The 14,579-nt window shown below is 44.5% G+C and overlaps 1 protein-coding gene across 2 annotated transcripts; it reads left to right on the top strand.

Moving 5' to 3' along the window:
- Nucleotides 1–1,107: 1,107 nt before the first annotated feature.
- On the top strand, nucleotides 1,108–13,972 carry vipas39 (VPS33B interacting protein, apical-basolateral polarity regulator, spe-39 homolog). Of its 2 annotated transcripts, none has more exons than XM_034162583.1 (19): nucleotides 1,108–1,189; nucleotides 2,417–2,506; nucleotides 2,794–2,899; nucleotides 3,025–3,171; nucleotides 3,900–3,938; nucleotides 4,133–4,197; nucleotides 4,271–4,327; nucleotides 4,410–4,502; nucleotides 7,295–7,328; nucleotides 7,416–7,521; nucleotides 7,643–7,667; nucleotides 7,762–7,835; nucleotides 11,342–11,417; nucleotides 11,490–11,624; nucleotides 11,775–11,816; nucleotides 11,889–12,065; nucleotides 12,383–12,472; nucleotides 13,643–13,747; nucleotides 13,831–13,972. In XM_034162583.1, exons 2-19 carry the CDS (start codon nucleotides 2,417–2,419, stop codon nucleotides 13,849–13,851), a joined length of 1,482 nt encoding a protein of 493 aa, XP_034018474.1. In that variant the 5' UTR covers nucleotides 1,108–1,189; the 3' UTR covers nucleotides 13,852–13,972. The 2 variants fall into 2 exon arrangements, with proteins under 2 accessions (XP_034018474.1, XP_034018475.1); XM_034162584.1 differs by having other exon boundaries at nucleotides 7,416–7,518; nucleotides 7,640–7,667.
- The last annotated feature ends 607 nt before the right edge of the window (nucleotides 13,973–14,579 follow it).

Raw genomic sequence — 14,579 nt, forward strand, 5'->3', positions numbered from 1 at the left:
CACATCACTCTGATGACTTCATGTTTTCACACTATTAACAGTTTCCTAGCATCACCTCTAAGTGTCGCCAGTGAACCAATAGTTGTAGAAATCTGTGTATGCCAGCCATGAACTTGACTAACCCTGACCCACATTTCGGCCATTGTTTCGGAAGACATGCTGCAGACAAAGTTGAATTCTTAAAAAAAAAAAATAATTTAATGTATCACCATTGTACTGTCCTCCTCTAACCCAACCAGTTGCAAGTTTGGATGTACCTGTAATTAATTTGGAATTATTTTGGAATATTAGGAAATTGATGTATCTACTAATATAAGCAACAGGTTGGTCATCATTCAATTTCAATTTATTTTCATTTATATAGCACCAAATCACAACAAAGTTGTCTCAGTGAGCTTCAGACAAGTAAGGTCTAAACTTACCAACCCCCAGAGCAAGCACACAGGTGACAGTGGTAAGGAAAAACTCCCTCTGATGATCTGAGGAAGAAACCTCGAGCAGACCAGACTCAAAGGGGTGACCCTTTGCTTGGGCCATGCTACTGACACAATTTACAAAAACAATTCACAAAATGAATATACAGGAAATGTTGCCGGTGCACAGGACATTAGGGTTTCAGAAACAGACACCACTCCCATCTCTGGATGGAGCTGCACCTCGAACAGAGAGAGAGAGAGAGAGAGAGAGAGAGAGAGAGAGAGAGAGAGAGAGAGAGAGAGAGAGAGAGAGAGAGAGAGAGAGAGAGAGAGAGAAAACAGAATTAGGCATCAGAAAGACAACAAATACAGTATAACTGGTGGTGACTCCAGCCTATACTCAAGGTTCTTGAAATAGAGCTATATATTCACCTGGACATTTACCATTAATGCAGGTACAACAGTTTTGCCAAGTTGTCAGCACCAAATCTCATTACACATTTATAGATTTCAAATTTACAAATCTGATTACACACACAGACTGACACACAGCCACACTAATCACACATATTTGCAAATGTTATTGCTACATTAATGGCCCCTAAACCATGTATCCAGACTATAATCCAGGCTTGTGTACACTTCACTTCTGTTTGTGGGCACCATGGAAATATAGACTGGGCACTGACAAATGTACTACATTTCCCATCAGCCACTGCGTGACGCTGAGTCGTAAAGCGAAGAAGAGTGACGAAGCTCTGCGGTAGCTAAAGGTAAAAAGCGTTTTTCCTTTTAAACTGTGGTGTTGACGAATAACAATTCTACATTACGCTTCTGTTTGAGTATGGTGTGACTCCTGGTGTCTGTAAAAATGGTCGGCCACCTTAAATTCCTGTTAGTCTGCTGCAGCTATTAGTAGAAGCTAGCAGTATTATAGTGTTTGTTGTATTAATTTACGTGTCACAAAGAGAAAACCCTTTTACAAAAAGACCACGCCCACTCTTATGACATCGAGTTCAAATCAAAATAATTTTTTAAAAATATTATGTTTTATCTCCGAGTGAAAACACAGATGCACACTGAACGAAACGAAATAAAAAGGCTTTGGGATCTTGAGCTTTTCCTCTTTGATGGAAAACATTTAACTATTGAAGCCAAAAACAAAATGCTCTGAATTTTAACCGCCACTTCCGGGATACCACTGCGCACTCCCGGAGTCGGAAGGAGGCTGGTGATGTCTGAACTGCTTAGTAACCATGGCCTTAAATAGATATCTGTCAATTACGGTTTAACATTTCTAAATTGCGTATAAAACTTAGATATGCAGACAGAACTTTTACTTCCTGACTACAGCTTTGCACATTTACTGAAGTCCAGATCAAGAAGCAATGAAATAAAAATAAAGGTGACATAAGAAAGTTCATGAGGGAAGCCACCAAGACCTTAAAAAAAATAAAATAAAACATCAGGCAGCTGCAGAAGTCTTATATTTGGAAAAAATATTTTGAGTTATTTATTTATTAGAAAACCAGTTTTTATTATCAAGTAAGCATCAACACATTTTGTGATGTCATAGAAACATCTATTCTACACCTGTGTTTTTTGGGGTGGTTTTATTCTTTAATGTAATGAAATAAAAGTTTATCTGATCTTTGGTGAATGTCTGAACATTTCAAATTTTTTTGTTTGTTGTGAATGTAGCATGTGTGAGAAGAAGTTAAAGAGTCCGTTCAGTTGGGAAAACAGATTCTTTTTTCCATCAAATTGCTTGTGCTCAAAGTAGTGACTTTGTTTTATTTAAGGAAACAAAAAGCTTGAGTTTGAATTTGTGGTGGATATTACAGATGAAACATTACATTTTTTGTGGTTTTCACCAATAATTCAAATCCCAATAATCATCAAACCCATTGTGGTGACCGCGTTAACACCAAAAAGGTGGTGAGCTGTGCACCTTATATCTGATTAGATGAGTTGTGATTGTGACTCTGCCCCTCCTTCAGATGGCGAAGAGTAAAGTCGATGAGGAAGAGTACTGGCACAGCTCCAAGTTCACGGCTTTCACATTTGATGATGAAGATGAGGTCAGCAGGGTGAGAGATGATGTAATCATCATCCAAATGAAGCACTACCAAGATGACGTGTCTGTCTGTCTGTCTCTCTCTCTCACTCACACACACACACACACACACACACACACACACACACACACACACACACACACACACACACACACACACACACACACACACACACAGACAGTGTATTTTTGTGTTCTGCCAAAACCTGATTAGCTCATCTTGTGCAGTCTTAGCTGACAGGGGTCCCTGGAGACCAGGGTTCACCAATGAGATTTTAATGTCTTGCATGTTTATATCAGCTGGCAGAGTCAAAACGAGCTGTGAACAGCATCCGACGTCTGGTGGAGGAAGATGATGATGAAGATGATGTGGAAAAGGTCAGCTGGAGCGGAGAACCAGTGGGAAGTGAGCAAATGTCTTTGTTTTTATGTGTATAATGATCAACTTTCTTTCCTCACACACTCGTTCATTCACTTTTTGGCATATGTTGGTAGATACACATCCTGAGGCTCCGTCCTCTGTCTCTACAGGTATCTCCTGGTCTGTCAGAGAGACAGCGGCGTCCAACCAACAGATGGCATCAGACACCAGCGAGACAACGCCCACCCGCATCAGCACGACTGTGCCCGTACTACAAAAGTCCAACTCTGGCTACTCGCTCAGCTCTCTGTTCAAAGGTAACGAGGCACACAGTTAAAGGCAACAAGATGCTTTTATCCCTTCTGAATGCCAAAAGTGAGGCTTTGTACAATAGCAAAAAAGGATTTCATGCATTCGTGTAAACTGGCTGTGTCCCAATTCAGCAGCTGTACGCTTCGAAGGTGGTAGCCATTGGCACATCGTAAGTGGTGTGAGCGCTCTGTCCCATTTCAAAGCGGCCAACATCCGCAGCCTTCTTTCTCCCACAAATGAGAATCCTTCACAGCCCAAACCAGCCCATCAATTGTTGCAGGATTTTTTTCCAAGGCAAAGCGGTTGGTAAATTAAATACAAAACAGACATTTTTAGGCTCCATATGTACAATTATAAATAAGTAAAATTTGTAAGTAAAGCATAATAAGTTATGAAAAATTATGACTAAACTACGTTATGGCCACTACACTGGTTTGGTGTTGTCAGGGTTGCCAGGCGACAGGAGGTAGGGGCGGGGAAATGTAATGATGCAATAGCAACATGCTCCGTGGGCGAAACTGTGTCATTTTAGAACAGCTTGTCCCGGCCTCCACTGCGTCTGAAGGGCTGAAGAGTTTTGCGGGACACAGACCTTAGAAGGGTGCAGACCCTGAATTGGGATGCAGCTGCTGTATGCAGGAACACTGAATGCGAATGTGTAAACGTGTGAAAGAAGCTTTGATTTGGGGGTTGTTTTGCTGAACATTGTTTCATGTTTCATGTGTATCTGCAGGAAAAAGTAAAGCAGGAAGTTTCCAGACTCTGTCAGACTGTGAGGACACAATAATTGATAGCATGAACCGATGAGTGTGTGCATTAGAGGGCATGAATAGATGAATGTACAATGAATACATACGTGTGAGTGAATGTGAATGGATGACTCTGAGTGAATAAATTAGTGAGTAAATGTGAACAGGTGAATACTTGTGGATGAACGAGTGCCTGAGCTGATGTTGTCTGTCTTAGCATTCAGTGACTCATCTGTGAGACTCTATGCTCCAGAACTCAGAAAACCCAAATCTGAGTCCAAGGTAAGAAGTGATCAGTGATCAGGATGATCAGAGATTGATTTTGTGTTAATGACATGTCGTCATGTGATGTCAGGATCATCTGAGTGACTGGTCAGCTGAGGAGACTGTCCAGAGAATGCAGCAAGGAAAGGTATCACCTGTTCCTGTGCATGCAGTATTACTGTGTTAGTGCTGTGCATTACTGCACTGTAGTATTACTGTGTGTGTTTCAGGTGGTGTGTCTGGAGAAGTTTCGCTCTCTGCAGGATAAAATGAACCTTCTTGATCTCGCTGTGACTGCTTACGATGGAAACGTCATCATAGCCGTAACTTTCCTTTCATACCATTCTTTTAAAATCAGAATTAAATATGAACACACACATCATGTGCCTAAGCTGAGAAGGCCTCAGCTTTTATAATGATGCTTCACATTCACACTCACTCACTGATGACAGTGTGCTATCATGCATGATGCTCAACTGTACACCACACTGTAAAACTCAATGAGTTAGTTGAACTCAAACCATTTGAGGAAACCGATTACCTTCAACCATTTAAATTTGCCAACTCTGCGTTGTGTTGTTATGACTGTTCCCATTCGCTCCCCTCAGGACGCAAACTCATGATCTCCGGCATGGAAGTCGGACTCTCTAACCAGAAGGCTAAAACCCAGGGCTCTGCCTTGTGACCAGAGAATTCTTGAGTTGTTGGGAGTGAGGTTTCCTAACTACATATGTACAGCGACACCTGCTGGCCTCCGTTACATAAACTCAATTAAAATGAGTGAATGGAATGCACTGGAAATACATCACCAACGCTTAAATGCCCCAAAACGTTAAATGAATGCACTTAGAGGAACTGAGTTGTTATGACAACAATTCATTTTTGAGTTAGTTTAATTAATGGAAATGAGTGACTGTAACTTTTTTCAAAGTTTGAGTTACATTAATTTAATGAATGTATTAAAATGGAGTGTTCAGTTTAACAGTCCAGGTGCAATTTGAGAATGAAAGACTTTGCTCGGTAGACCTTGGTGAGGAACTGAGTATCCACCTCCAACGTCTGGGCCATCAGCATCAGACAGGTGTCACAACAATGAACACAGTCTGAGATCAAGAGAGATCGTTCTTACCAAAAGGAGGCCTTTGCTCCACCCCATGATACCTCACTGACAGCAATCCATGGATCCATTCACAAAACAGGCGGACATGAAGAGACTGAAATACTGAATTCAGCCTGAAGACTTGGACCTTTGGTATAGAGACCTGTGCAGGACTAATTTATCCTTCCCGCTGAATTTCGGACTGTTACTGCCCGCACCTGCAACGTGTGTTACACTCCCGCCCATTCCCGCAATTTGCCTGTCCAGTCCCACCTGTACCTGAGAACGTATGTGCATACAATAATAGAGATGCATTCATTTTGTGTCTCCTCCCGTCTTGCAGGAGGAACATATGTCATTTAGGATTACTAATAAAGAGATTGATGTTGTTGTGAAAGTGTCGTGACACGGACCCACAACAGGGGGCGTAAATGAACGGACAATGGATAAGCCAAAAGTAACAATTTAATGTTGTGAATCACACAACGACGTACAGACAATAACAATATAGTGACTGTCAATCATACACCAGGTGACGTGTGGGCAGGCTCGACGATAGAAGACGCATGGCGAGAGAAGAGCTGGATCCACACAGCTTCCACTGCCAACGGAGCTGAAGAACACCGGAGCCGCCAAGCCCTGCGCCCCAGGTGGCCGCTGTCTTCAGCAGTCAGACCCGGTACTGCTGGCAGAGAACAGAGACAGTCCTGATGAGTGTGAGGTCGCACACTCAGTAATCCCACAGTCTGTATTCAGTAAGGAGGGAGCACCTCCACCTCCAATCACACACTCGTGCAGCTCCTGTCTAACCACTTATCTGGTTGGGGTGTGAAGCGAAGCCATCGCTGATCACACCAAACGCCAATCCCACAGATAAGGACACACCACAGGAAAACGGCTGCAAAGAAGTTCAGATTATTACTCAATGTTTTGAGTCAGCAGAGAAAATTACCTGATTGGTAGTTGATTTCTCGGCGGGGAGGTGGAGTTGCAGTCCGGCCTTTAAGGTGGTGGTGATGATGTGGATGAGTGACAGCTGATGCTGATGACGAGTAACAGCTGTCACTCCCGGTTGCTATGACACCCTCTCATGCTTGAAGCCCACACTTCAAGCAGGGCGCCATCTGGTGGTGGCTTCTCTTCAGCGGACCACACAACAGATGTGGTTGTTTGTTTGGATTCCCTGGCCTGTATGTCTTTTGATGCACTGGTTAGGAATAGCGCTACTATTTGGTTGTTTTCATTTAGTTTAAAGACAGCATCATGTGACAGTTCAGTTACTGCATGCCTATTTATGGGCAAGCAGTAACTGAGCTGCTGCGCTGTGACACAGGTAAGGTGCCCAGATGTCCTACTTTGACATGCGGGTTTTATGATCTGACAAATGGCCCGTTTGTCAGATCATAAAACACGCATGTCAAGTCTGAAGTCTAACTGTCAATAACAACTCCATTGCAATTTGTAAAAGTTAATGGAAATGTGGGACTGTCTCACACAAAGTTGGACATCTGGTCACCCTAGACACAGAAAGCTACAGACTCACTGTGTCTCTCTCTGTTAGCGCCTGTTAATGTCCACTGCACCTGTTAAATTGTTTAAGATGAAAGAGTGTGGACTGTGACAGACTGGCGTCCTGTCCTGGGTGTACCCCGCCTATGACTGCTGGGATAGGCTCCAGCCCCCCGCGACCCTTGATTGGACTAAGCGGTTGAAGATGTGTGTGTGAAAGCATGTGGACACCGCATACTTTCCACTGTGTTCCTTTGTTGACTCACCCTGTCGCTTCCATTCATGTAGTTTTTTTTTTTTTTTTTTTAACTGCCCGCTCCCGCCAGATTTGCGTTGGGTCCTGCAGGACCCTTTGGGACCCAATCCCAATGCAGCTCTCTACTTTGGTTCTTCCACTAACAGATGTTTGATTCTGTTTGAAATGGCTCCAGTTCTATGTATTTCACAAATTTTATGGTTCTTAAAGTATAACAAGAGTTTAAACCTGTTTTAAATTTATTTTTTCAGGTGTTGATCTTTTTAAAGAGGACACTTAGTAAAGGTGAGTCATGACCTTTGACCTCTGCATTAACTCTCCTGAATATTCAGATCTGTTTCCCAAAACCTATGACCACTGTGTCTTCCTTAGAGATTCTGTTTCGAGAACTGGCATCAAGACAGACAGCACTGAGACATTTTGTCCACTACCTGACAGAAACCAAAGACCAAAGACTGCTACTGGAGCTACTCAGGTCACAGGACACACACCTGTCCAACACCTCACTCAAACACTTGTTTCACATTCAGATCATACATTTGGTTTACAGAATCCTGTATTTTAATTTGTGATGTCCTTTCTGTCATTACCCTCAGATGTCTGGGTAGGACAGAGGACATGGCAGTAAGTAGGACACATCACGAATATCCTCTGTACGCAGTAGTGACAGATGATGTAATTTTTTTTTTTTTTTGTCTGCTTTCAATGTAACTTGCAGCGACTTCAGTATAAAGAACACCTGGGCATAGCAGATATAAACAAGAGGCGAGATTTTCTGAAGAGCTGCCTCAGGTAAATCACTCCCACCATATTCAAAAATGCATCCATCTATTTTCTGTACCCGCTTACTCCAATTAAGGGTCATGGGGTGCGGGAGCCAAACTAACAGTAACGTAGATGAAATGAACAAAATACAACAAAGAACTATCAAACAACAAAATTAAGACTGAGAGAAAAGTACCTCATTACAACACTAAAATATTAGTGATATGAATGACATAACAGATGAGTTTTTAGTCTGGACTTAAATGACTCCAGAGAATCAGACTGTTTTATCTCAGCGAGCAGATTGTTCCACAAAGCAGGTTAGATGAGTTTATTGACACCATGGGAAGACTCCCTCAGAGAAATTGATGTTCCGGTAGCACTGTATAGCAGTACACAGGGTAAGAAGCACACAGAGTATCAATAGTGAAAGTAAAAAAGAAAAAGTCTTTGCAATATAAATACACAAATATAAATACCAGACATACTGATCAATACTGGTTTATTGGCTACTACTGTTCCTCTCCTTCCCGTCCCGTCTTCTTGTTCCTCCTCCTCCCCCTGAGTGAGGAGTTGTACAGTCTGATGGCCTGATGGACAAAGGAGTTTTTCAGTCTGTTGGTCCTGCACTTGGGAAGGAGCAGTCTGTGGCTGAAGAGGCTCCTCTGGTTGCTGAAGACGGTGTGCAGAGGCTGACTGGCATCTTCCATAATGTCCAGCAGTTTGTCCAGTGTTCTCTTCTCTGCCACCATCACCAGAGAGTCCAGCTTCATGCCAACCACAGAGCCAGCCTGCCTGATCAATTTGTCCAGCCTGGATGTGTCCTTCTTGGATGTGTTGCCCCCCAGCACACTACGTTGTAAAAGAGGACGCTGGCTACTACGGACTGGTAGAACATCCACAGGAATTACCTGCAGATGTTAAACGACTGCAGCCTCCTCACAAAGTCCAGCCTGCTCTGTCCCTTCCTGTACAGGTGGTTGGTGTGGGTTGTCCAGTCCAGGTAGCTGTCCAGCCCCCAGCCTGAGGTACTTGTAGGAATCCACAGCCTCCACCTCAGCTCCCTCGATCAGAAATGGTCGCAGTCTTGGTCTGGACTTCCCAAAGTCAATAACCAGCTCCTTTGTCTTTGAGGTGTTGCGCTGTAGTTGGTTTGTGTGGCACCAGGCAGCAAAGTCTTTCACTAGGCTCCTGTACTTCTCCTCTCTGTCATCACTGATGCATCCAACAGTGGCTGTGTCATCTGCAAACTTCTGGATATGACACAGCTCAGAGTTGTAGCAGAAGTCAGAGTTGTACAGGGTGAAGAGAAGAGGGGCCAGCACTGTGCCCTGGGGTGCTCCGGGGATGGTGATCAGTGTCAGACGTGGTGTACCTCAGCCTGACATACTGCGGCCTGTTGGTGAGGTAGCTGGAGATCCACATGACCAGGCAGGGGTCTACTCGCATCCTGTTCAGTTTGTCCTGGACCACAAGGGGCTGGATGATGTTGAAGGCACTCAAGACGTCCAGGAAGAGAATCGTCACTGTGCCGTTTCCCTTATCCAGTTGTGAGCAGACTCGGTGTAGCAGGTAGAGGATGACATCCTCTACACCAACACCTGCTCGATATGCAAACAGCAGATAGTCCTGGGCGTGTTGCATCTGGGGTTTGAGGAAGTTGAGGAAGAACTGCTCCAAGGTCTTCATCAGGTGTGAAGTGAGTGCCACTGGTCAGAGGTCATTCAGCTCACTGGGCCAGTTCTTCTTCGCAACTGGAATGATGCATGAAATCTTCCAGAGGGTGGGCACTCTCCCTAGCTGCAGGCTAAGGTTGAAGATACATTGTAGCGGTTCTCCCAGTTCAGTCGTGCAGGTCTTCAGTAGTCAAGGATTCAAAAGGAGTTTATTGTCATATGCACATAAGGAACATGTTTCCTGCACAATGAAATGTGTTTACTGCATGTTTACCCATCCTAATTACCAGTTAGGAGCAGAGGTCGCCTTTTAGGGCGCCCGGGGACCCAGCTCCAGATGTATATCCCTGCCCTAGGTCATGAGCAGGGCTGAGCAAACCTTGACCGGCCTCATGACACACTTAAACAACAACACACATAAGCCGGTCCGGTACATGAACACACATAAAAGCACACACAAGGAAAGAATTGGGAAAAGAAAAACCTCCATAGCTGCTGTGTTGAACTCATGCAGCACCACTGGAGAGCAAAAAAAAAACAAAAAACAAAAACCCATAAGCACAGAAAAACAGTCATAACAAAAAACAAATCACGACAGCCGAGACTTGGATGTGTCCAGACAGACAGCCCGGAAGGCCGCACGTGAGGCGCCATCGACAGGCCTTATCTGTCCATCCTGGGGGGGGGGGGGATGACGAAGAGGGGGGGAGACGAGGAGCGAGGCTATCAGGAGTGTTCCTCGGGTGGAGGATTTTATCCCAGCGGCCTTGAAGGACAGCTGGTGTTTGGAAACCAAATAGATATCCAGATTAACAGACACCTGGCAGATTCCACAGTCTGAAACTTCAGAGTGGCTCCTTAATACATCTGAATAGAGGAGATGTGGTCTTACTGACGATCAAAGCGGTTTTCCAGTGCAGCCATTTTCCCCGAGATGGATTCCAGTGTGAGGTTGACACCCGCCGACTGAGCTGACACTGCCCTTCCAATCGAATCAGTCATGTGGGGCAGCCTGGACGGGCCAATTAATGCCACCTCCACCTTCTTAATTTTCCGGTAAACCAGTGCTATGGCCGCCCCACACAGCAGAAACCCGGTCACCACAGCTCCAAATAAGTTAACATCTTCAACATCCTCCACAGACAACGTGTACAGGCACATGACTTGCCACCTCCACCAGCTGTCCATCACGTAACCCGCCACATGTCCCGGCAGGACAGGTCGGGTCCTCTGCTCCCGAATGTCTTGTGGAAAAAAATAGTATCAATTGCGTTCAGAGACCACTTGATCAGATCCATTTTGCCATTTTCCAGAGGAGCAGGGCTGGCAGCCTCACAGACAAAACACTCTACAGTAGCAGGAAAGTTAGGGAGGGAGGAGGAGAGAAAAATGCGACCGTCCCGGCCGAGAGCAAGAAGGCAAAAGAAGGCAAGGTGTGTCGGGGACACACCTTGTCTGGGCCTGCAGCTTTCCTGGGATGAAGCTTCCTCAGCTGTCCTCTGACCTGGTCCACAGTGATGTATGGAGGAGGCTGCGTTGAGGTGGGGTTGTCTCTGTGATGTCTCAGGGGAGGTGTGCTGAGGGAAGGAGGAGAGATGGAGAGGTACACGATAAGAGAATGCTCTGTGGCCTGCTGACTTCTTTTTAACCTTTGGAACACAGACTCCTGAGAATGCATAGGGCCAGTACGTAAGGTATAATTAGATCAGTCAGATAGGGAAGCACAAGTCCATGAAGGATTTTGTATGTTAGTAACCTTAAAATCTAACCTCACAGGGTCAAGAACTCAGTGAAAGGGATGTCAAAGTTGGGATAATATGATCAAACTTTCTGACTGGATGCTGTGTTTACTTCCAGTCTTCCATTTGTCCCTGAAGATGGCACTCATGTCCAGGATCACTACACTCTGCTGGAGAGGCAGATCATAATCGAGGTGAGGACCACCCAGAACCACCGGGAACTATGTCAAAATCAGCTCTAATTCCAGAACTCCTGTTGCTCTTAGGCAGCTGATCACCAGGCGGAGCAAGGAGGAAAAGTGGAAATATTCCAAAAGTTTCCCAGACGAGCTTCAATCCTCAACATGCCACTGATCACTACACTGTACTACTGCTGTTTCTACCACTACAATGAGTCTGAGGTTAGCCTGAGCCCCACAAAACCCAACCCACTCTGCAGTTAGCCTCAGCTCAACTAAACCCAGCCCAGTCTAAGGTTATGCTGAACCCGACTAAACAGATCACAATGTGATCCTGAGATTGGTCACACAAGGTTCTGTGTCTGTCTGCAGGGAACCTTCAGCAGTCCGGCTAACATCCGTCAGACCTTCAGGGTGAGTAGAATTTGTGTTTGAGTGACAGCTGTCAGTGTCCATTTAGATTTCATGTCTTGCCTTTGATCTCAGATATCAGAGAAGCAGTATTTTGTTACGGCGTTAGCAGCACGGGCAAAGTTGAAGGCGTGGCCAGATGTAGACGCTCTGTTTACCAGCAGGAACTGGCTCGGCTTCACCAGGAAGAAATCTCCGCTTAGCTTCCAGCGGGTTGTTGACATTCTGCAGAAGAACAACGCCCCCATGCAGGTGAGAGGGCGGAGCCAACAGCAAGTGCATGCACTTTTTTTTAAAAGCATCTGAGCTGACAGCTCAGTGGTCAGCAGATAAGTCTGCAGTTCAATTCCACAGATGCTAACTTCCTCCCACAGTCTAAAACATGCACATTTGGAACTATTCCTTTGTCTGCCCCTGAGCAAGGCATCTCTTCATCTGGAATTGGTCCCCGGCCGCTGGCTGTCCACTACTTCTCATTAGGACGTTTTTCCTCTCCAACAGGCTGCACGATGACATTCAGAGTATATAGTTTTACTTTTGTGATATAATTTCTTCTCTTTGATTAACAGGTGCTGCAAGACTATGTGGCTCTAGTTGTTGATCCGGAGCTGAGGACCAGTCTGGCTCAGAAACATAAATGTCACAACATCGTCATCAATGTGAGAATCATGCATGCAGATTAGTAACACCATCTCTGATTGGTCCAAAGTGGAATTTAGCTCTCAGTATAATTTTGTCCCAATACTGCATGTAAATATAATAAATAAAAGTTCTTCATTGGCCCAGCATGAGTGGGCGGGGCTACAGTCAGAGAGAAAAGGTACGGTCACATTAGCTACACGCGACATTCATTTTCAGTCAGAGCGGGCGTTCTGCAGCAGCAAGAGACAACACTCTCTCTGCTGCCAGCTGAGTATTTTAAGGAAATACTGAGTGACACAACACTGCGACAGCCAATCAGAGTGACTAGACAGCGTGACATCAGCTGGTTGTGCGCTCAAATAAATAATCTAAGATGGCGGAAAATGCTCTGAAACAGCTTATTTCTCTATAAATCTTTTGTTTCTCATATTTTGTAAAGCAATTTAGGACTATTCGAACTGTTACCCTCTGGCAGGAGGTATAGGAGTCTGCCAGCCCGTACCAAAAGACTCAGGAACAGTTACTATCCACAGGCTGTGAGACTACTGAACTCTAAATAACACAGAACTATGATAATAACACTGCACTAAGCCACGTCTTTAACACTGTATGTCTATTGCTGTTATCAATGTGACTGTATCTTGTATGTCACCACCTTACCTTTCAAAACTCATCTCAGTTTTTACTATTTACCTGTGCAATAACTTGCTACACAACTGTGCAATATGTCATGTGCAGTAATACTATGTGCAATATGAACAATACTACAACCTGTGAATACTACAACCTGACTACTGCTGACTATTATTATTATTATTATTTTTATATATATATATGCTTATATTTTCGGTATTTATATTGCATGCTATTAGTACTTCCTGCGAGTTTGAACAGTCCTTCTCATCCTAAGCATTTCATTGCACTGTTGACTCTGTGTTAACCTGCATATGATCAATAAATTATCTTGTATCTAATTCTAAATCTAAAAATGCTGTTTTTGTAACCAAATAAGATCAAGGCACAAAGCGACTGTGTGTTGCCATCATTTGTAGCTAAAGTGACCATTGCATGTCTGAAAACACTCAAAAATTTGTGGGTTGTTTATTGTGGAGGGGTAGGGCCTAAACGTTAAAGCTGGTCCCATGTTTGTGATGTCATGATGACTGGCATGTCTTTGGTCCAATCAGACATACAGAGACCTGAAGGACCGCCAGCTGTTGCTGGCGTACCGAGGAAAGGTGGAGAGAGGGTCACCGGAGGAGAAGAAGATCGATGAGCTGCTCAACAATTCGGTGAGTGGGAAGGGGAGCGAGAGTGTGTGTGTGTGTGTGTGCGCGTGTGCGCTCATCACGTGATCGGATGTTTCTTCTTTCAGCAAATCCGATGGAGGAACTGATGGCTGTGCTTTAAGATGACATTTCAAAAGTCTCCATCACTGCTACATCAATGAAACGGCTGGAATCACTTGCCATGCAATTGGCCAGGGAGCGAGTGGGTGGAGCTAATCCTGCTGAGTCTGCAGCATTTTTTAAAAAAAAGACAAATATATAACATTAAAAAGCAAATAAATTATTTTAAAATGAAAGGAAGGAGCGTTTTTTTTTGAGTGGGGGATGCAGGTGTCAGTTTGACTTAGTTATTTGATGTGAACAACCAAATGAATGACATCATTGAGCCCAGTCTGTCTACTGCCCAGAGAACAGCACACCAGACCCTCGACAGATTAGACGGGGAAGACCCAGGACACGCTGGAGAGATTTTATTTCTCAATTGGTTTGGGAATGCCTTGGGATCCCCCAGATAGTTACAGGATTTGGCTGAGGAGAGGGAAGTGTGGGATGAGCTGCTTACTCTGCTGCCACTGCTACCTGTTAATTCTAGAATAGAATTTCAAATTCTTCTTCTTACTTATAAGGTTTTGAATAATCAGGTCCCATCTTATCTTAGGGAGCTCGTAGTACCATATTACCCCATTAGAGTGTTTCGTTCTCAGACTGCGGGCTTACTTGTAGTTCCTAGGGTTTGTAAGAGTAGAATGGGAGGCAGAGCCTTCAGCTTTCAGGCTCCTCTCCTGTGGAACCAGCTCCCAATTCAGATCAGGGAGACAGATACCCTCTCTACTTT

This window comes from Thalassophryne amazonica, chromosome 21 (assembly GCF_902500255.1).
Source record: "Thalassophryne amazonica chromosome 21, fThaAma1.1, whole genome shotgun sequence".
Classification (NCBI taxonomy): Eukaryota; Metazoa; Chordata; class Actinopteri; order Batrachoidiformes; family Batrachoididae; genus Thalassophryne; species Thalassophryne amazonica.